The 23,510-nt window shown below is 40.3% G+C and overlaps 1 protein-coding gene across 1 annotated transcript in view; it reads left to right on the forward strand.

The window, feature by feature from the left end:
- The window catches only part of MARK1 (microtubule affinity regulating kinase 1), a 66,741-nt gene that overhangs the window by 37,880 nt on the left and 5,351 nt on the right, over positions 1 to 23,510 (forward strand). Inside the window, exons 10-17 of the mRNA XM_089906998.1 lie at positions 5,007 to 5,106; positions 6,139 to 6,251; positions 8,848 to 9,001; positions 9,306 to 9,499; positions 13,361 to 13,461; positions 14,738 to 14,902; positions 15,895 to 16,146; positions 22,341 to 22,385. Of these exons, the coding sequence (XP_089763124.1) occupies positions 5,007 to 5,106; positions 6,139 to 6,251; positions 8,848 to 9,001; positions 9,306 to 9,499; positions 13,361 to 13,461; positions 14,738 to 14,902; positions 15,895 to 16,146; positions 22,341 to 22,385 (1,124 nt within the window). The remainder of the gene's footprint in view (positions 1 to 5,006; positions 5,107 to 6,138; positions 6,252 to 8,847; positions 9,002 to 9,305; positions 9,500 to 13,360; positions 13,462 to 14,737; positions 14,903 to 15,894; positions 16,147 to 22,340; positions 22,386 to 23,510) is intronic.

Raw genomic sequence — 23,510 nt, forward strand, 5'->3', positions numbered from 1 at the left:
GAAACTAACACACCATTGTAAAGCAATTTTACCCCAATAAAGATGTTAAAAAAAAAACAACGAAGTTTGTCATCAGGTGCTATAGATTGTGCCTCTACAGGTTTTCTCTCTTCTGTTTCATCCTGTCCAGTTCACTTCTCTGTTCTCTATCTCCTGGGCATTTTAGTGACTTCCTAAGCTGTCTTCTTGTTGTTAATCTCTTCTCTACATTTAATTTTACTCAAGGCTTCTGTCCAGGCTTATTTTAAAACACTGCCCTGTTCAAAAGCAACAAACAAGCATTTGTGCTGAGAAAGATAGTACAAGGCACAGTCTTTATCCTCAAGGACTTTAAATATAGTGAAGGAGCTGTGATAAAAGGTAGAATGTGATAACAGTCACAATAGGAAATATACAGAGCTCCATGGGAACACAGAGGAAGGACAGATGAGTAACACAGACAAGAGGTTTTATTCCTTCAGTCTACAAATATGCATTGAGCATTTAAGTGCTGGGTATGTTTAGGTGCTTGATATGCAATACTGAGCAAATCAGATGCAGGTCATTCTTTGTTTGGGTTTATGGCCTAATTAACAGGTAAACACAAAATATTTACATAATGACAGGTTGCATAATTGTACACAAAGATCAGAGTACCATGAAAGACAGTGATAGAAGGAGCCCAGATTTTGTGTGGACATTATAAGACAGATAAAAAGGAACTTAGGTGGAAAAAATAGGGGGAAACATTCCAGGCAAAGATCCTTATCTTCTACTCCACTAAGAAAACAGAAACCAGTAGTCATGAACTCTTCATTTCCTGCCATGATACTCTTAACGGTACTGTCTGAACCCCACCCACCTCCTTAGTTCCCTGTTGCAGTGGAGAGGTGTCTTCTCTTGTGCAATACTTACCCATTCATTCCGGTGCTGGATTTAGCATGTGTGATGTGCCTTCTCAGTACCTTACTCCTTCAGTAAAGCTTTCTCTTCTGTACCATCCTAACCTCCTCTGCTAACTCCTTTCCCTCAGCCTTTATCCATACCTAAAGAGCTTCTAGTTTTTTTAAAAAGGCATCCTTCAACCTCACAGTCCCCATCCAGTATTCTTTCTTGCTCCTCCCTTTCTGGCCAGACTTTTTAAAAAGTGTCTCCACCGGCAGTCACCAGTTTCTCATCTGTCCATTTGCCTCTGTGCGTTGCCTTCTGATTCCCATCTCCACCACTCGGTGAAGCCACCCTCAGTAAACTCACCTGTCTTTGTCGTAAACACAACAGATTACGTTTTTAGTTATCACCTTATTTGACAGGACACAGCTGCCTCCTCTTTGAAAAACTCTCGCCTTGCCTTGCATGTCACTCTGCAGATTTTTCCTTCCCCCATTTACTTTTGGGATTACTTTTCTTTGCAGCCCTTACATGCTGGTAATGCTGGCATTCTTTAAGCCTCTAGTATTCATTCTCCCTCGATTCACTCTTCTGGAGAATCCCACCACTCTGTCCTCATCTGTTGGCTGCTTTCTAAATCTCCATCCCTAACCCAGATTTCTCCTGGGCTTCAGAATAAACTAAGTGTTGACAGGACATGTCTGTTTGGATATGCCGAAGCACCTCACACTCAGTTTGTCTAAACCTGAGCTCCATCTTTCCCGGTCCATTCGACCTCTCTTCCCGAGTCTGGTGTCTCAGTAAATGGTATCAGCCTCTACTCAGTTGTCTAAACCAGAAGCCTCATCATCGCCTTCATTTTCCCTGAGCTCTTTCATCTCTCCCCTCACTTCCAATCACAGAGTTTTGTTGATTTTTACCAGCCAAATACTGAAACTGTCTTTCTTCCCATTGCCACTGCCTGCCCTTAGAGCGGGCTGGTATCTTCTCCCTCCTGGATTCCAGCGAAAGCCTCTTAGTGGATTTCTGAGTCTCCAGTGTTGAATGACTCTCCACACACTGGCTGGAGAGACTTTGCAAAATCACACTCTCCAAAGATATCCTTTATCCAATTGAAAGGAAGCCTCATGATTTGGTCCCTATTAATTTTCCACCCTGCTCTTGCTCCGGCACCCTCCTCGTGTAGTCATACTGACGTGCCGTCCCCCACATGCCCTCCTCGTTTGCCTGGATCACTCGCAGGCTTTTGCCTCTCTTCCAGTTCCTCCTGGCAGGATAACCTCTTACTTAACTCTTCCAGCATCTAACCTCCACTTACTTGGGATTCTACTATTTATAAATCTCATTCCATTGGTTGTTATTTTCAAACTCTTAATATTGTGCTCTTACAGGGAGATCCGTTGAGTGCTTTGTGACCACCTAGAGGGGTGGGATAGGGAGGGTGGGATGGAGATGCAAGAGGGAGGGGATATGGGGATATTTGTGTACTATGTATAGCTGATTCACTTTGTTATACAGCAGAAACTAACACACCATTGTAAAGCAATTATACTCCAATAAAGATGTTAAAAAATATATATTGTGCTCTTAAATTTGAGAACATCACTAAGGACTTAAGTTCAGCTCATTTGAAAAAGCAGAAGTATTTATGTCTAGCTTATGTTTGTTAGTTTTCTTGTTTGCCCATTCTCATTCATCGTAATAATAACAAACATTCAGAGAGCTGCCCCAAAAATGTAATGTGTTGATAAAAGGACAGTTAGATCCCTTTGTTTGTACTGATGTGTTTGTGTGGAGAGGTGGGGTTTGTTATAGATTTGGTTGTTGTTTTTTTAATTTATTTTATCGAAGTATAGTTAAGTTATAATGTCGTGTTATGTTATAGCTTTGTTTTAAACATTTTTCAAGACTTCCATTTTTAAGCACTATCTGAGCTGCCACCTCCACATATTTGTGCAGTCCAGCTGCAGAAGTGAGTAAAGTTGTCAAGGACTAGATGGGCTGGATTACAGGGATTGGTTCCAGGAACCTCCGTGGATGTTCAAGTCCCGTCTATAAAATGGTGTGTAGTATTTGCCTATAACCTGTGCACATTCTCCCATATACTTTAAATCATCTGTAGATTATTATGACACCTAATACAGTGTAAGTGCTATGTAAATTGTTGCTGGTATGTCAGGAATTCAAGTTTTGCTTTTTGGGACTTTCTGGAATTTTTTTTTTCTGAATAGTTTCTATCTATCGTTGGTTGAATCTGAGGATGCTAAACCCACAGATACGGAGGGCTGACTGTACTGTGTGGCTGTCCTAAGTGGTTCATCATATCCTTTGAGGATTTTTATGCATTCACCATGCAACCTAGGAAATTCTGCCAGCAACAGAATTTTCCTTCTGCAGATGCTGCTGCCTGATTACTGTCTAGGCTTCTGCCAGACATGCTATTTGCGAGGAGGCAGATGAGGAACAGGAAGGACTTTGATATTTTGGAAAATCATGTGGCAGGAATTTACAGCTCTGCTTTGCAAAATTTATTTTCTCCTGATGTGCACCCTCCCTGACACTTTTACTTTATTTATTTATTTTTATTATTATTATTTTTTTGCGGTACACGGGCCTCTCACTGTTGTGGCCTCTCCCGTTGCGGAGCACAGGCTCCGGACGCGCAGGCTCAGCGGCCATGGCTCACGGGCCCAGCCGCTCCGCGGCATGTGGGATCTTCCCGGACCGGGGCACGAACCGGTGTCCCCTGCATCGGCAGGCGGACTCTCAACCACTGCGCCCCCAGGGAAGCCCCACTTCTACTTTATTGATGAATGATCACTAAAGACTTGGTGATAGCATTGTTATTTTTTTAATTTGTAGTGAGTCTACTTTTATTTAAATTAGTTGGATAATGTACCTAAATTACCGTTGCTCAAAGTGGTTATAAGAAGTAAGTATGGGGCTATCCATCAGACATTTAGATTGTTTCTGCATCTTGGCTATTTTGAATAACACTGCAGTGAACATGGGTATGAAATATCTCCTCAGGATCCTGTTTCCCGTTCTTTTGGATAGGCACCCAGAAGTGGGGTTGCTGAATCATACAATAGTTCCATTTTTAGCTTATTGAGGAACCTCCATACTGTTTACCACAGCAGCAGCGCCATTTTACAGTCACATCAACAGCGCACAAGGGTTCCAGTTTCTTCACATTCTCACCAACACTTGTTAGTTTCGTTTTTTTCAACACTGGCCACCCTGACAGATACAAAGTGATATCTCATTGTGGTTTTGATTTTCCTGATGATTAGTGATGTTGAGCATCTTATATGCTTGTTTGCTATTTGTATATATTCTTTGGAGAAATATCTATTCAAGTTCTTTGCCCATTTTTTTAACTGGGCAGTTTTTTGTTACTGAGTTGTAGGAGTTCTTTATAGATTCTGGATATTAACCCCTTATCTGATATATGGTTTGCCAGTAGTTTCCTCATTCCATAGGCTGCCCCCTCTGGGTTGCCTTTTAACAGCCCCGGATTGACTGTTGTTTCACAGTCTCAGCTTAAATTGGACTCTGGTAATGCACACCAACGTCTGTTTTCACCCTGATTCTTACTAATTCCTAATTCCAGGCTTAAATCTTGATTGTTCTCTCTTCCCATATTCTCTGAGCTATATTGTCATTACTGACTCTGATTTCTATTTCCCATGATCTCTTCTTTCCTAATGTTTTAGTAAGTGATGATTTCAAAATTACAGGTATATATTTGGTGGAAGACCGGGAAAAAAAAAATCTCTTCATTAATCTCAAATGTAAAAATGAAGCAGAGGTTAAAATCAGTGGGCTTTTATGTTAAAATTTTCAAATGTGAAAATATTCCTTTTAGAGGAGCATAGACAGCAGGCAGTATATTTTGAATCCGTTCATTTGGTGAGTCTGTGGGGTGATGGTTAGAGTTGTCGTAAGACATAAAAGTATGTCCCAAAATCTTACACCTCCTGTTGACCTGCTAATCAAGCTAGAAACAGTAACTTTAGTTTGAAAACGTCACGATTCTTGTTGACTGAACCAATAAGTTTCACATTTACTAAAAGAGAGCTAACATAAGTGGTTGAATGTTCTGATTGGCCAAACATAATGTAGAGTTTATTTCCTAGCAAATAATGAAAGATCGATGGATGAATGTTGGTCATGAAGAAGAAGAACTAAAGCCATATGCTGAGCCTGAACCAGATTTCAATGATGCAAAAAGAATAGGTAAGTATTTAAGTACTGTGAGAGGGGTGGTCCCTAGGCTAAAAGTGAGAGTCCTTTAGTCTACCAAAACCGTGTTTAAAATGTAAATGGGAAGCAATTTTTATTTGAAAAATACTTGCTTTATCATCTTTTCTTTCTCCAGATATACACTAAACATTGCAAAATTCAAGTTCCTTATTTTGTTCTCATATATTATAACCTAAACCAGTTGTTGGCAACAGTGATATAAAAATTAAGATAACGTAGATAAACCTCATTCTTTTCTTTCAGCAATTCCTAACGGGAGGAATGACTGATTTAAGAATCAGCACTGATCAGACCGATAAATATCAGCAAAACACAGCATGCATTTTAACCAAAAACCTAGAGGCCCTGAGTTAGAGGGAGGAACACTTTGGCTCCCCCTTTGTTTCCCACTATCTCAGCAGGGTCCATCCTCCCACACCCAGTCAAGTGCTCTACTCCCAACCGGTTCCCTCTCTTCATTCCCAGAGCCATCAGCAACTCACAGTTGAGTCATCTCCTGTCTGGCTTGAAGGCAGAATGGCTGAGGAGGGGCATTGTAGGGTGTTAGGAATCCGATCAGAAAGAACTGTGGGATTCAAGCCTTCCAAAGAGTAAAGCAGAAATTGTTAAGAGATGAGAGAAACCACTCTATGAGTGGCTGAGGGTGTGTCGAGAGAGAGAGAGAAGGTGTTCTGTGTGTGTCACAGAGAGACAGATGCTACGTGGAGCTGGATAAAGGAACTCAGCTCAAGGATGTGCTGGGGAATGAGAAATGGAGTAGCCTGTGAATATATTAACCCACAGTGTAGATAATTTCTGCATGAAAAATTGGGGATGTACAGTATCTGTAACTACACAGTGTCTGTATATTAGTAATCCAGAAGTTTTATAATTAAAGTTACACTTTAAATGTTCAGAATTTAGTTTTCATATCCGATGTGGGCAAACTTACCCATTTTTGTTGGTTTCTTTACTAAAATAAACCCATTTTCAGAAAATTTGAATTTTGTTGTTTTTTATTTCTAGACATCATGGTCACCATGGGTTTTGCCCGAGATGAGATAAATGATGCCTTAATAAATCAGAAATATGATGAAGTCATGGCTACTTATATTCTTCTAGGTAGAAAACCACCTGAAGTAAGTTTTTCACCTTTTCAGATTAATGTGAATTATTCCTTGAGCTAAGTCACAGCTAAGTATAGATATAATGTTGGCAAATATATTTTAGGTTGTATCAAAAATAATACAAAGACCCTAACATTCTTATTTATCAGAAGTCAAAATTCAAATTGCTGAGTTGTGAACTCACCTTATTTCCAAATACTAAGAGATTCTGTTTTGAAAGAGCAGGCATAGTGCCTTGCTTACCTCTGAGAGGCCCTGTTCACAGTCACGTCTTTGAGAATGGCTCTGGCAGCCCAAGTGCAACAGCCCTGCCGGAGGTAACACGGTTATTTTGGGTGGGCAGAAAAGACAGCAACTGAAACAAAAGGAGGTGACAGCGTTGAAAACAAAATGTATAGGTGGGAACCCAGGAAAAGGTTTTTTGGTGATATATTTTGCCTTGTAGAGTGTCAAGTGTTTTGATACATTCAGTTGGAAATTCTCAAGGCCAGTCGAGGTCTATAATAGGGAGAGAGAGCAAGGAAGTCACTCTCTGCCAATTGTGATTGAACCTTTGATGATCCTTTGGGACAGCAAAATATAAAGGTATAAATCGAGAGTCAAGAACAGCCCAGAGCTTTGACAGTTGGTTGAAAATTAGACATCTGTGGGAGGCATTTTGTAGAGTAGGATGAAATTATTTATAATTAGATAGTAACTATTAGTGAATCGGTACATTCAGCTGACATTTATTGAACCTACTCTGTACCAGAAACTATGCTAAGTACTGGAATAGAAAGGTTGGAAGGTCTTTGCTCTCAAGGAGCCGTCAGTCTAGAGGGGAGAGAATCGGTCCACAGTGTGGTACAGTGTGGAACGTGCTCTGATTAGGGGGATGTACAGGATACTCAGGGACATAAGGGGTCAGGCACCCACAACAGGCCAAGACATGTAAGAGGTTGAATTAACAGTATTTGATAACCTGTTGGAAATGAAGGATAAGAGACTCTCAGATTTCTAGCATAGGTGACTGGTTTTGTAAGATGTATTTGCCAAGATAGGAAAAGAGTGAACCTTAGTGGGAAGCTGGGAGGTTTGTTCAGTTCCGGGTGGTTGAATTTGAGATTCCTGTTGGTTGGAGCTGTTCAGTAGACATTTGGATATAAAGATCTGGATCTGAAGGGAATGAGTTGAATAGCATGAACAGATTTGGGATTCATCATCAGAGGGCCACACGGTAATGTGCCAGGAACTGTTTTAAGGACTTTACAAGTATTAATTCATCTAATCCTCTCAGTGACCCTACCAGGTAGGTACTACTATAGCGGAGGAGAGGGATCTTCAGTAGAGATGCTAATAGCTAGGGAAGTGGCGTCAAAGAAGCCAAGCCAAGAGAATTTTAAGAAGTGGGAAATAGTACAAATGGTTATCTCTAAAGTCTTTGAACTGTCTCTACCTAGATTTTAGATTTCACTCCTGAGACCTTTAATTTTCCTATTAATTTAAGTATAAAGGAAACACTAATTTTATAAGCATACAACCCAGCCCATGCATGAATTAAAATGAAGTTTGAATTGCATTGACTATAAATGAATGAAGCTACTATAAGTAGTAAGAGCCTGAACTTTGGAACCAGGGTCACTGGGTTTGCATTCCCACCCCTCCCCCACCCCAGCACAGCCACTAACTAGCTGTGTGACTTAGGCAATTTAATTAATTTCTCTGTGCCTCAGTTTCCTGATCTATAAAATGAGGATGACAATAGTACCTATCTCTTAGGGTCACTGAGAGGGTTTAAAGGAATTAATACTTCTCAAGTCCTCGGAACAGCTCCTGCCACACTACTGTGTGCTCTGTGTTGGCTGTTATCTATTAAAATTTTCATCATCAGTATTTCTCTGCTCTTTATCATTAGCAACTTTACATATGAATTTCGATTTCCCATTAGAATGCCAGTGATTCAGTCAGAAGGTTGCTGGCAACAAAATACTTCTTTGTTACAGAGAGAGGGAAAGTGTATCAATCCCCAGTACACCGTGCTTAGCTCTAAGCAGATGCAATTTCTTGATCAGAGTCAATAAACCAAATTTTGTTCTGTAAATGTGGTGGAGAAAGCAAAACAAAACAAAAAATGTGTGTGTGTTTGTGTGTGTGTGTGTATGAAGTTGAAATTTTAGATTTCATCCTAAGTTTGAATCTCAACTCTACCTGAATTCGAATCCCAAAGATGTCTCTTGAATCTCTTAACCTCAGTTTTTCCATCTAAAAAGTACAGGTTAGTAGATCATAGGTTTGTTGTAATGATTAAACAAAGTAACATATATAAAAAGTTCAGCATGGCGGCTAGTATATAATAACCATTCAATAATTGGAGCTATTATTTGGACCCAGAAGGACCCAAAGCCATTTGTACAAGATAACAGAAGATGACATGTACTTGTGAAACGATGTTGTATCCAGTTCTCTCCCTTCCTGTTTGCCAACTTGCAGTTCTGTATCCAAACTTTTAAATTTTCTTAGTTCTGATTACTCCATGTACGACTTGGAATAAATTAGAAAAATCAAGCGTGCATATTGTTTCTATGAACTTTTTTTAATTTTAAAATGCTGGTGGTCTTTCTTCTTATAGTTTGAAGGTGGTGAATCATTATCCAGTGGAAACTTGTGTCAGAGGTCACGGCCCAACAGTGACTTAAACAACAGCACTCTGCAGTCCCCTGCTCACCTGAAGGTCCAGCGGAGCATCTCAGCAAATCAGAAGCAACGACGCTTTAGTGATCATGGTGGGGGAAAGTCAGATATGTGGAAAGACAGACTGAGTCTGCCCAGACTTGCATTTTTTGTTAAGCATTATACAGTTCACATGTTTATGTTCTTGTATCATTCCCGGTTATCACAGCTTTATATTATTGAATGATAAATATAATCCTGTTTTCAGGGGCTGACCTAATTTTTGTAATCAAACAGTTTAATCTTCGTTCAGAGTGTAAAGTATGCAAATAAAGATATTTTTAATAGAGTTTTTGTTCGTTAGAAGAAAATATGTCAGTTGCTTTTTAGCTAATTATGCTTTTTAAAAAATTACAGCTGGTCCATCCATTCCCCCTGCCGTATCATATACCAAAAGGCCTCAGGCTAACAGCGTGGAAAGTGAACAGAAAGAGGAGTGGGACAAAGACGTGGCTCGTAAACTTGGCAGCACGACAGTTGGTTCAAAAAGTGAGATGACTACAAGCCCTCTTGTAGGGCCAGAAAGGAAAAAGTCTTCAACTATTCCAAGTGTGAGTAAATATTCTGGCAAATTGCAATATGCTGTAGTTATTTGTTGTCAGAATTTTTTTGTTTAAAGACTTAAAAAAATTTTATCTTTTCTTTTCAAGTTTAAAAATATTAAAGTGAATTATACACTTAAAGAATGTGCAAAGGGGGCCAAGCTTCTAATAAATGCAATTTAAGAACAAAAACTGTGAATTCTTAAAATAACATTTAACCTTACCACAAAACAGTACATTAAACTTTCCTGCCTCAGTTTTTGTGTTTGTAATATTTACTTGATAGTATATTGGTGCATTTAATTTTATGTTTACAAATAAACTGTTGAATGAAGGCAGACTACAACAATAATTACTTTATAGAGTTAGCTCCCATTATCCACTTAAAACAGCAAACTATAGAAATTATATAATGGGAGCTGGAAGATAGATTGAGACGTCCCCCTATAAGACAGCAGCAGAGAATAAAGAGAAAATATAAAAGAAAACTAAGATATACAAAGGATAGAAGTAGAATTAGTGACGTTTAGGAAATAGGAGTATAGAAAGGAAAAGGGGCAAAATGAAAGGGAGAAAATATTTGAAGAAGAAATAATAATTTAAAAAGATGGAAAACTTCATATTAAAAGGTCTCAAAAGGGAAAACAGAAGCAAGAAGGAAAACCTACTCCTGGGCTCATTAAAGTGGGATATATGGATACCAAAAGCAAAGAGGAAAAACTTCAAAGGTCCCAGAATGAGACAGCAGGTGACCTTAAAAGGAGCAAGATGCAGACTGACATCTGATTTCTCAACAGTGAGATGGATGCAGGAAGATAAATGGATAAAAAATATATATATTTTTAAAGTATCAAAAGAAAAGCACATTGAACACAGAATTTTATACCCAACCAAACTGTCATTTAAACATAAAGGTACAATAAGCATGTTCTTATGAATAAAGTACCTCAACTCTTGTGATACAGTGACCCATTTGAAAACACTGTACTGTTTGAGGAAGTACTCTTACAGTAAGAGAAAGGTATGTCGAGTTTTGCCGTAAAATGTACGGGAATTGAAAGCAATCAACTAACTTATTAAAGTGTGTATGTGGTAACATACGCAAAAAAGAAAAAAAATAATGAAAATTCAGAACCAAAATTCTGAATAATATCCAGGAAGTGAGGATAGGGATAGAAATTAAAGGAAAAAGCATATGCCTTGGAAGGGAAGGTAGGGGTAAGGGTAAGAAATCGGTACAGTTGGCTCTCACTGTCCATCCGTGTTTGGTTGAACCTGAAGACACGGGACCTGTGGATACGGAGGGCCAACTATACTCGGCCACTTTATATAAGGGACTTGAGCCTCCATAGATCTTGGAATCCACAGGGGGTCCTGGAGCCAATCCCCAGCGGATACTGAGGGACAACTGTAGTGATAAGCAAAAATAAATTCAGGAACTTAAGGGCAAGAAATATAAGGACAAAACTAAAATGTATAACTTTTAAACCAACAGAAGAAAAGGAATTGATTTAGCTTATGGAAAGTAGGAAAGGAGAGAGAAAACATAAAGACACTTTAAATAGAAACATGAAATAAGGTACCAGGAAGCCCAGCATAACCTTATGTAAATGGGTTAAACTCCCCAATACCCATTGTCTTACACAGTTAATGGAAACCATATTTTTAAAAAAAATATGTGATTTGATCATCACCTTCTGGTCTATGAAACAGATGTATATAACCACTTTAAGGATGAACAGATACAGCCACTTACATTCCAGCTGGTCTGTTTGGAAATGATTTAACTATAATAGATTTAATACATTTTTTATAAGTAGTTTTTTAGACAAGTCATCGTTTCCTCTTATCTAAACATCAACTAGAGGACAGTTTCCAGAGTGTCATCACCCCATATAACAGAAAGAAAGAATTCCATCCCCTATTTCCTGCTACTCTGCTAGATTACCTGTCATTCAACTCAACTTGGTCATATTTTCCCATGAATATTCTCAGCTGTTTCCACCCGTCTTTATGCAGTGCTCTTGCTTAAAGTTCCCCCTGCACATTATGAAAATCCCATTTCTATAGATCATTTCGAGTCCTGCCTCCTGGATGGAGCCTCCTAGGACTGAACGCTCCAAAGTGATCTTGTTGGCCTTTCTGATTGCTGGACCACGTTATTTAGCTTGTAGCTATATGCTGCCTTGCATTGTTCACTGTTGTTTCCCCATATTTATATTCTCCTGTTACACACTGACACAGCAGCTTCCTCAGAATCATTAGTGATCACGCGCATAGTGGGTATTCAAAGCATATGTAAATTTTAAAAAGGCATAAAAACTAAGGCATTGGTTTAAATTTAAACTAACTATGCCACACTTACTTATCTTTTTTTTTTTAAACATAAGCTAAAAGATTCTGGTAGAGAAATTCTTCTCTTAGCCACTTAGTATTAGCATCACTGCCATCAAAGGGACAAGGCCAGGGAGGCAGCTTGTGAGGATCAGAAACCTGGAAGGCACAGTTTTGAAGGAGAAACTGTTCACCCGTCACACTTTGAGAAGGAAAGTAGTGTTACTGAAGACAGCCAGAAACGTTTTAGAGGTCTCTGAAGGATGTATGGTAGCATGATCTGACAAGGAATTTGTTCAAAATTAGGTTACTCATGTGACAGTTCAGCCAAAACAGTGAAATTATCAAAAGTGAATATTCTTATATTGCTACATTTGGTGCCCATGGGATAATTTTACAGACTTCTAGTAATATCTTGGTGGTTTTATACTTTTCCAGGATTTTTCCCTATTTTCTGTTATTTATTTACAGGATTTTTCCTCTAAATTTTTTAAAAATAAATTCATTCATTCATTCGTTCATTCATTTTTGGCTGCACTGGGTCTTTGTTGCTGCGCGCGGGCTTTCTCTAGTTGCAGCGAGCGGGGGCTACTCTTCGTTGTGGTGTGCGGGCTCCTCATTTCGGTGGCTTCTCTAGTTGTGGAGCACAGGCTCTAGGCGCATGGGCTTCAGTAATTGTGGCACACAGGCTCGGTAGTTGTGGTGCACGGGCTCTAGAGGCAGGCTCAGTAGTTGTGGTGCACGGGCTTAGTTGCTCTGTGACATGTGGGATCTTCCCGAACCAGGGCTCGAACCTGTGTCCCCTGCATTGAAAGGTGGATTCTTAACCACTGCACCACCAGGGATGTCCTCTCCTCTAAATTTTTAATCTCCAGTTAAACCTCCTCAGTAATCTATAGGAGCAAAGTAGGAAATAATTAAATGTTCAAAAATTAGTGATTTATTAGTTAAAAAAACACACTGTATATCTGTGTGTATAACTGTGTAGCTGAAGAGAGGAAGTATTCCCAGGGTGGCACTGCACACAGTGTTGGTGTCCTCAGCTGGGCCTGCCTGTGACCCTGGAGCTTTGGTCTCTTAACATCACCAGTGGCTGTGGGGTTTTCCCAAGCAGGTGCAGAAGGTTCACCCACAGGCTTCCAGGTGGCCTTCCATCTTCAGGGCCCCAGGTTTCCTGTTTGTAATGATAGGGTGGGGTGTCTCTCGTGCATAGTCCCCTCAAGCTGCCTGTGCCACTGTCCTGGCCTTCTCCCTATCACCAGCTTACAAAGGCATGAATAAAACCCAGCTTTTCCCAAACAACTGTTCACCACTGCTGTAGGACAGTAAACTAAGAAAACTGTGCGATGCTTGCTATGCTTTGCCTTTTATTCCTACAAGGGAGAGGGGTGGGAGATAGAATTTGTTAATATAAGATTCTGATAAATTAAAATTCTACCACAGATGTTTTTCAGTTATTTGAAGCTTAAATTCACTTCTCTGATTTTCCACAAATACAGTTAGAATATTTTAATGTGTTTTTTTTCCTTCTTAAAGAACAATGTGTATCCTGGAGGTAGCATGGCAAGAAGGAATACATACGTCTGTGAAAGAACCACAGATCGATACACAGCATTGCAGAATGGAAAAGACAGCAGGTAACTGTCACAGTGACAGGCAGGGCTACCTTTGTCATTGCTTTGCGTTAGTGCTCTGGGTAAAACTCCTGTAGCTGAATGGGTCAAGAGGAAAGGAAACACAAAACAGCTAGTTAGATCGCAACCAACCATTCTTACTAAGGCACCTCCTCATGTGTACCAGAATGGAGCAATGGAAAAATGTTTAGGGAAAACAGGAGATATGTCTTCACCTGTGATTTTTCTGAATAAAATACGATAGTAAATAATTCCCTGTAGCAAAACCTATCATAGCATCCTAATCGGATCTTCATTATTTGAGTCTTACTCTTTTATACCCTTGCTGCTTCCTTCTTCCCTTCTTCCTTCCCACCCACCCCCCATCAAGTCATCATTATATCCAAAGAGTGAAGGCTTTGTTTTCCTTCCTCTAAAGAAATGTAGCCATCTCAACTGATCATTGAGAAGCATACAGTTCTCGAAGGGGTTTATTTTAAATCATGATAAATATTTTATTATGGAAAAAATCTAAGTTCTTTTCATCGTGAGTTAAGGACTGCTCATCAGTATATGACAGAAGGACAGGGGGAGTCTTTTCTAATAAAATTCCATCGAGTTCCATCCATAGTCATTTCAGCAAACTTGACAGACCACTCTTACACTTGTTTCCTCTCAGTTAATAGGCATTTAAAGTAAATGTTATTATAAGGCATAGAAAGGTAAATGAATCCTCCTTGGACCTAAGATCCTTTAGGCTAGAAAGGTTGTTGGGAATTGATTTCTAACTTACTCTTTCTCCTGTACTAAATCCTAATCTCTAGCTCCTTTAGTCTACAACAGTTTAACCTATTGATGAAAGATATGAACTAAAAGTGTTTTGATGATGTTTCCAGAGATAGGGTTTTTGCTACGATTATGAATTCTTACTGAATAGCGGACAGTGAACCCCAGCAACACGCCACACCCAACTGTGATTGCTGGAAAGTGGAAACTGTCTCTAATCATAATCATTTTATCCATAAAAATAATGTCATACTTTTCGGATTCACATATATAGAACAAGAGTGTGTGAGATCTTTTCCATGGAAGGTGGTGGTAAATTCACCCTGTACACTTTTGACAAGAATATTGTTGTTAGTCAGTAATAATAACGCTAATGTTGATTTCTAAGTGTTTCAGTCATGAAAGGTATTAGTCAATTTAGACTTTTAAAAATCTAGTTCTTAAATTTTAGTAAACTGCAGTTTTTCTTCTTTTTTTACATTCCACGGTCTTCTCGACTGTCTTATGTTGAAAGCCTCACAGAGATGTCCGCGAGCAGCATATCCTCTGCAGGCTCTGCCGTGGCTTCCGCTGTCCCCTCAGCACGACCCCGCCACCAGAAGTCCATGTCCGCTTCTGGTCATCCTATTAAAGTTACACTGCCGACCATTAAAGACAGCTCTGAAGCTTACAGACCCGGGTAACATGCTCGTTGCATCTCATTTTGTTTGTCGTTAAAAAGAGTTTTAAAAAATGTTGCACCATACAAAAATACAAGATAGCCATCACATTACGAGCTTTTCGAAGGTTCACTGTTTGTGGCAGAGGTAAAGTTGAATTGTAACATAAACTTACTACATCCCTAGCAGTTATCAGAAATGTTGCTTACAATTTAAATCATTTTCTGGAGGAATTTTCTTCAAGGATTTTGTTTTAAATCTCTCCATAAAGTAAAGGGTTGTTGCCAAATTTATCATTCAGTTAAATTGAGTTTTTATGGTTTAAAAACAAACAAACAAAACCCCACGAGACTAGGGGTTGAGACCTCGTTAATCTTCTCGGCTCTGGCCAGTCACTTGTTCTTAAGAAGAACTTTTAGTTTTCCTGTCAGTGATGAAACAGATGATCATGAAGAGCCCTTTCACTTATAAAGTTAAATGACTATTTTTCTGGTATTTCTGTATGTTGAGATTTCTCAAATTCAGGAAAATGTTTGATAGTTAGATTTGTTAATCACGGTGGTGGTGTCCTGTAGCATTTGCTATCACCGAGGCTGAAATTATAAATAGGAAATGAGCCTTCAATTCAAAGGCTTTTTGATAAACAGTAAAATCTGTGTTCTACATTGCCGAATGGTTTAAGAGAATAGTTAAAAAAAAAAAAATTTGCATGCAGTGCCCCTTGTCTGGCATTCCTGCTACTGAAGAGTGTTTATCTTTGTATCCCCATTTCAGTAATTTCTTAATCGTTAGTAACTAAATTTTTATAAAAGGCATTTAGTTTGAATCTGAAATGTCATCCGTCTCTGGCGATAACAGTAATTACAGTCAACCCATGCATCACATCTGTAACGGGAAAGAATAGAATAGGGCCGAATAAAAGTAGCCATGGCAGTTTTCTTCTGGTTTTTAGCGTGAGTGAAACCTTTCTCTGCCAGTATTCTGAGAGATACGTCTCAATGTGTCCCAGCAGTACAGCCCAGCGCGCACCCGCTGCTTCCCCGTCTGCTCACAGTATCAGCACCACCACCCCTGACCGAACCCGCTTCCCCCGGGGCAGCTCCAGCCGCAGCACCTTCCATGGGGAGCAGCTCCGCGAGCGCCGCGGCGCTGCCTACAACGGGCCGCCCGCTTCCCCCTCGCATGAAACGGGGGCATTTGCACACGCCAGGAGGGGCACGTCAACTGGTATAATAAGCAAAATAACGTCCAAATTCGTCCGCAGGTCAGTACCAACATATTGTGGTGTTTTCTGTCCTCTAGGAATTAACAAAGAAGATTCGTTGTTTTCTTCAGTCTCTACAGTGATTTTCCAAAATGGTTTTATGACATTTCATTAGACGTGCTCTTTTACAGAAGTTGGAAGAAAAAGATCAAGGAAGACATAAAGTCTATTCCCTTAAGGAAAAGAAAAACAAAACAACAAAATGAGAATTTAAGAATACTGTAGAATAGAGTGGAAAGAGCAAAACTTGACATCGAAAATGTGTGTTCGAACAAAGAGTATCCCCTACTTAAAAACCTTGATTTAGAAAAAGGAATTAAATATGGCTTTACCTTTATCCTTCAAATAGTATTTCTTAAGAATACTCTTCAATTGCTCACTAATTATATATATATATATATATATATATATAAAATCTCGTTTACCTTTTATTCTTCCTTATAAAAAGCCTACGTATTGGAATCACAGAGATTACTTATGTAATTTAACATCATAAAATCCTAACATCAGAACACGGTAAACACAAAATGAATGCAAGTGTAGTAACCTAATCCAGTAGAATAATGAAATTGTACCCTTTTCTAAAAATAAAGCGTAAGTGGGTCACACACATTGATGATACACGTTGCTGAACACAGTACAGGTTGACGTAAGTTTGGTGTGCTGTCAGGTCCTACTAAAAGCCCATGAAAGTCCCGTATGAACCAAGCCCTGTGCCAGGTGCTGCACAGGATTCAAAGATAAAGAGGCAGCATCTGTGCCCTCAAGATTCGGACAGCCCCAAAAGGATCAGACTGGACACCACCAGCCACGATATACAATGAACGTGAACAGAAAGGAAAGTGCAGGCAAGGCACTGTGGGGTTCCTGACTCGGGAGGGAAGCTCAGGCTCCATAGCAGGCAGTTGTTTGAGGAAATAAGTTATGGGTAAGAAAGTTTTGTACCTGCAGCAAAAATAGTCCTTCAGTACTTAATTTTCAATGTTTTTAGTGTTCCTAGGATTTCAGATAGTGCGTGTGGCAAAGAGAAGCAGTGTCCTTAGCCTCTCACCTTTTCTTGGAGTTGTTTATAGACTGTTCATGGATCAGTTTGCCCAAGATCACACAGCTGAATTTATTACTTTAAACATAGCCCCATGCAACGTCCGTTTCTAACCATATCAGTCTGAGATTTTGTACCACTTGGGCAGTTACCATGACACATCGACAGAGAAAGACCTGAAAGCTCCCCTGCAGAGTCAGCGTGACAGTGGGACAGGAGGGCTGGCCGGCCGTCAGCAGGGTAGTAGTTAGGTTATCAGTAGTTGGAATTTAGCTGACAATTTAAATCCATTTTTAAAAACCGGTACTTTCTCCTGGTTAATCCACGATTAATCTTAAGGTGAAGAAAAACAGGTTTTGAGTTTAATGCTTGATTACTAACTGTACATTAAGCATTGTGCAAAATATTGCTCTTTACTTTGCGATAAAAATTTAGATTCTAGAGGGAACGTAGTAAGGAACATCAGACAAGAAGATTGCCATGTAGGCATGCAACAAATGTGAAGACCTACTACGTGCCAGGCCCTCTGCCCAGCAGCTTCTCCATTCCTGCGAGTCGCTGATGGTCTCACGACACTCCACAAACTGAAACCTTTTCCTTACTTGGCTTCCGCCCTCTCAGGCTCCATATCCCTTCTCAGGCTCCTTTGCTGGTTCTTTCGGGTCTCTTTGCCCTTCCCCCTGACCTCTAAATGCCAGCCTACCCTAGGGCATGGTCTTTGGACACATTCTCTTCTCTGGTTATCCTCACTCTCTTGGTGATCTCACTCAGGCCCATGACATGAAACTCCATCATGTGTTAACAATCCCAATTTAGATCTTTAGCCCAGGCCACTCCTCGGAAGGGCAGACTCCCGTATCCAGTATTCTGCTCTGCCTCTCCACCTCATTGTGTAATAGACTCTCAAACAGAACCTGTCCAGATTTCAGCTCCTGCTTCTCTTCCTCAAACTGTCCCCTCTCCTCCTTCATCATTTTAGGTAACGGTGACACCATCCTTCTGGTTGCTCAGACCCTGAGCCTGGATTATCCTTCACTTCTCCTTTCTTCCTACCACATGTCAGTTCCACGAGCGGTTGTGTTGGCTCTGCCTTCACGACAGTTCCAGGATTTAGCTGCTTCTAGCACTCCTACCACTGCCTTCACGGTCTAAACCACTGTTGATATTCCACATCCTCACAGGTCCCCTAGCTTCTGCCCTTGTCCTCCTGTTCTGTTCACAACAATGTAAGTCCTCAATTTAAACTCCTCAGCTTGGGGCTTCCCTGGTGGCGCAGTGGTTGAGAGTCCGCCTGCCGATGCAGGGGACACGGGTTCGTGCCCCGGTCCGGGAGGATCCCACATGCCGCGGAGCGGCTGGGCCCATGAGCCATGGCCGCTGAGCCTGCGCGTCCGGAGCCTGTGCTCCGCAACGGGAGAGGCCACAACAGTGAGAGGCCTGCATACCGCAAAAAATCCTTAGCTTGCTTTTCATCTCACTCAGAATGCAGTTCAGAGCCTGCCGGTGGTCTCCATAGTCTGGCCACCCGTTCCTGCTCTGACCTCATCTTCTCCCACTCTTTCCCTTGCTGGTTCCCCACCAGCCCCAGAGGGCACCTGACTGTCCTTGGGCACACCAGGCACGCTTGTTCAGGATTTCATACTCCGCTGATACCCGCGTGGCTGGCTTCTACACCTCCTTCAGGTCTTTGCGGGACTGTCACTTCCTCAGCGAGGCCTTCCTCAACCCCATGTTGAAAATTATCCCCTCCCCCTCCCAACACTCCCTTTTCCGGCTTTATTTTTTTCTCTAGCACTTAACACGACCTGAGATAGTATGTTTGCTTTACGTAGTTGTTCCTTGTCCATCTCTGCCGAGGAGACGTGCTCCGTGAGAACAGGAGTTTGCGGTTGACTCATTGGCTGGCTTTGTTTTGTGCTGAATCTCCTGCCGAGCAGTAGGTGCTCCCTCTGACGTGTACTCTGGCACTCAGTAAACATTCATCTACTGAGCGGACGAGTAGTGTGGAAGACAGTTTAAAAAGTAAACAAATAAGCTTGTAATACATTCTGATAAGTGCTCTGAAGGGGGCAGGTCCTGAAAGAGAGAACAAGGTTGAGGGAATAGGAGTGTTCAGACCCAGCCTGTGAGGGGAGTTAGCGTGGAAGTTTCTAAGGTTCCACCATGCCCTTATCACACTTTGAACAGTGTCATCTAGTAGAGGGTTTTGGCTGGGGTGGGGCAGGGGGTGGGGCTTGGTAGGGAAAGGAGGGAGGGCAGAGGTTGTTTGCTGTTCTTTGTCAGAAATTAGATACAGTTTTTTAATGTCTTGAGTTTTAACATATTTTAATTCTGGATTTGGTGAGAGAAGAGAAAAAATGCTCAATTCTTCTCCAAGGCCACTTGTCACCCTGCGAACACGTTTGGCTTTACAAGTATGTTTGCGTTCACAGCAGTGCATAAGGGTAGCATTTTGTGGCTCAAGATGACGCCATCTAATACCCCCCTGACGACTTAATGCAGGAAGACAAGCAAGCATGGGTTTCTGTCCCGGGGATGAACCTGCTGAGCTCTTTAGCAGCTGGCAGACGGGACGGGCAACTGATCTTTCTGCATTTGCGGCGTGTTGAGCTTTCGGGGGCTGAAGGCTTGGGGATAAGCTAGAGAACCTCTCAGTGCCTTATTATTTAACACTCTAAACTCAGCTGTCAGGTTATCGTCCTTCCCACTGGTCTCGTCTTCTTAATTCCATCCTGGGTTCAAGGCCGGCCTTTCTCTCTGTTCCCTTTGCCTTTCTCACTTCACTCTGCCTAAAGCCTGAAGAAATGGGGCCGCACGATGACGCCCCCGTGGGACCCGCACTGACACCCGGGGTGCTGGGGGGCAGGGCTGGCTCTGAGCACAGTGCGGGGGCCAAGATGCCTCCAGACTCGGGGACCAGCTAAGTCCCCAACGTGCCACTGAAGGCTTTAAAAGATGAAGAAAATAGGATTTTATAGGGGAAAAAAGTAAAGGAATTTGGGTTATTAAGCTTTAAGAAAAGAAGGATAAAGAATAGTCCAGAGTTAATCGTTCATGTATTTGAAAACCATTATCACAAAGAAGAAACCAGCTAGTAGTTCTCCTTGGCCAGTAAGAAGCTGGACACCAGAATGGCCACATGAGAGAGTTGTTTTCTGGTTTTAAGAAAGAACTTTCTAATTAGGAAAGTGATTTACACGAGACTAATCTGTCAAGGGAGGATGTAGACGTACTATTTCCAAAGTCTTTTAAATAGCATTTAGAATGATATGCTTTGGATCAGTGCTATATACCTACCGTACAAACAGGAGATTGGATCAAACCTTATGATTTTTTAACCATAGTTCTTACATAGGGAGTAACCTGATTGGTTCAGCTGATTATATATAAGATATTTGGCTTTCCTTTAAGTTTTAAATATTGGAGAACCATGCTTCACTGCATTTGCTGTTACAGCCAGCGGCACATTCTGTATCCCTAGATGCTTCCCACCATGGCTGCTTGGAGCTGACTTAACTGGACTATTTGAAACCATTGCCAAATAGCAGAAATTCTTCCAGTCAGTGTTCCTAGTGGCATCCAGGAAGGCAGGAACAGGGTATGGGAAACGATGTGACGAGTCAGTTGCTATTTCCACAATTAACAGCAAGGGAAGTAGGGTCTAAGGGGTGTTTCATTCCTAATGCTTACACTTGGGCAGCAGTCTGCTACCAGTGATTCATAAGGCAAAGTATAAATAGGACAGAAAAGTCCAGTGAGACTTATGTCCCTTCCTGCTAAAGGAATTTTATCTTAGCAGCAGGAATCAACAGCATTATTATCTTTCTTGCCCAGCTGGTGGACTGCCCTTCAGTACATCTACATGTAACTCAAAATATACATTTCACTTTGAGCCTGCTCAAAAAATGTTTCGTTTATTTCAGTGTGCTATAATAAAAATAGATTTATGTAGATGGCTTTGAACTTTTATTATACTTCCCAATGAAAATGCTAGTTATTAAAAATAGAAATTTAAGAAACCCCATTTGAATGTGAGAATACATCTTATTATCCTTTTTAATTCAGATAGGAAAATGGTTTTTACATAATATTTTTGTCAAGAAAGCCCTATAGTTAAAGACCCTGAGAAGCATATAAGGCATTCATATTTTTAACCATGAGTTGAAGTTTTAGAGCTTATTGTACTGCTGGATTTTCTTAATTTGGGGAATGAGGAAGGTGGCACTGATTTTATTCCTGTTGCATTTATTTTACGTAAACAATATAAATGTTACTGGAATGGTTAAAACATTAAGAAAATGTGGACTTAAGGGTTTAAGTTGGTGACTTTTCCAGCTATTTAATAGTATTTTGCTATCACCAGCCTTCTCTTAATCTATTTAAACTGGTTTATAACTTGATACTCCTATGTTAGATACTTAATTACCTTTGAAAATGACAGTTAAAATTTTGGCAGACTTCAAAAATACTAATTACATTCAACAAAAGAACAATTAGTGGAGTTTTCCTGGTTTTACTTCACAGGTGGATGTCCAGGTAAGATCAATGTTTCTGTTTAAGTTTGAATTCATGTCTTTAGACTCACCTGCTTGGATAGGCTGTTAGGTTTGCTATAATACTTTATCATGTGCATGAATCATTAGCATAATTTCTGAAATAAGTTACTTGCATATTTAAAAACTAGTATTTATTTTTAGAAATACTTATGTGTTGAGCTTTATTTCTAACTGCAAGATTAATTTATATTTTTCTAAATTGAGCGACTACTCAAACTATGTTTAATAACCATTATGAAGTTAAATCTTGCTGTTGATAATTATTAAACAGTTTTGACTTTAGATTGACCTAAGCTAAACCAGGAGGTAAATTATGACTTTAAAATCGTGGCTGGGAATTGGAAGATCACGTAAAAATCCTAAACCATCACCTAGCATCTCCTCTATGACAATATACCCAGTAGACGCTCAATAAATGGTAGTCAAGTGTGGTTGTGATGAAAAACATAAGAAATGGTATTAGACTGACTAGTCATAGAAATCTGTCATGCTAGAAGTTTGCTTAACAAGTTTATTTTAAAATCATTTTAGATGTAGGTTTTCTTGGTATTTTTTTCACTTTTATCATTAAATCTCAACCTTCACTTTGTTTTGAGGGATCCAAGTGAAGGCGAAGCCAGTGGCAGAGCCGACACTTCAAGGTGAGGAGCCACTATTAATACTTCGCTGCTATAGGTCCCTGTGTGTGAAGACGTACTTTTGAAATACTTACAGCGCTTAACAAACATGGATAGAACTAATAACTAGATAGTATGTGTATTTAAAATTTTATATTGGTATGGGTTTTCCTAATGTTGCCTAGCACTTATTAAGTTTATTAACTTTAAGTTTGTGTTTTCTAAACATTATTTTGAATTGTATGCTTTATAGCCTTTCTGTCCTTTAAAAGACATGTCTTAGCAGAAGAATTAATAGATTAAAATGTACTGATCCTTTTCTCACTAAAATGATGTAAATAAAATCAGTCTTGGGGCTTCCCTGGCAGTCCAGTGGTTAAGACTCTGCACTTCCACCGTAGGGGACACGGGTTTGATCCCTGGTTGGGGAGCTAAGACCCCGCATGCCTCGCGGTGCAGCAAAAAAAAAAAAAAAAAAATTAGTCTCAGTCAAATAATGCAGAACACGGAGGTTACCAAATACATAGGAAGATGTGATATTAGTAATATATTTTAGGGGACTCTTCATTGGTGGACCACATTTCAAAACTCTCGCCCTGCCGTACTTTATGGGTTACTTGACATTTAATACTGGTTGTGTATTCGTTCTGGCAGTGGGTCTCAAACTTGAGCACATTCAGAATCAGGCGGAGGGCTTGAGGAAGCAGGTGGCTGAGCCCCACCCCCGGGGTTTGTGATTGTCAGGGAGGGGCACTGATGCCGCTGGTCTGGGGCCCACATTAGTGACATGTTAGTCCTTGTGTTCATATTTATAAATGGGAAATTTAAGAAACGAAGGCATTCAATTATTTCGAGTGTACACCAGCATTAAGGGGTCCAGTATAAGTCTCAGAACCTTAACAAGCAGTTCCTCAGTAGGACAGAGGCCCAGCTTCACTCAGGAATTATATTTGACCAGCTAACCACAAGCCTCAGTTTAATTTATCCTTTTTAAAATTATTTGAAACATAAAACACAATGAGCTATGGAAAGACCTTAACGAGCATTCCTATGTAGTCTTTTTATTTTACGAACTGTGCTGTATATATGTTTAGTCATAGCAGTTGAAATATTTCTTTTTGAGTTAGGTACCTGAATCACCATAGTAGG

The sequence above is a fragment of the Delphinapterus leucas genome, chromosome 1 (assembly GCF_059928025.1).
Source record: "Delphinapterus leucas isolate spDelLeu-1000000601 "Yukka" chromosome 1, BTC_Dleu_Yukka2, whole genome shotgun sequence".
Taxonomy (NCBI): domain Eukaryota; kingdom Metazoa; phylum Chordata; class Mammalia; order Artiodactyla; family Monodontidae; genus Delphinapterus; species Delphinapterus leucas.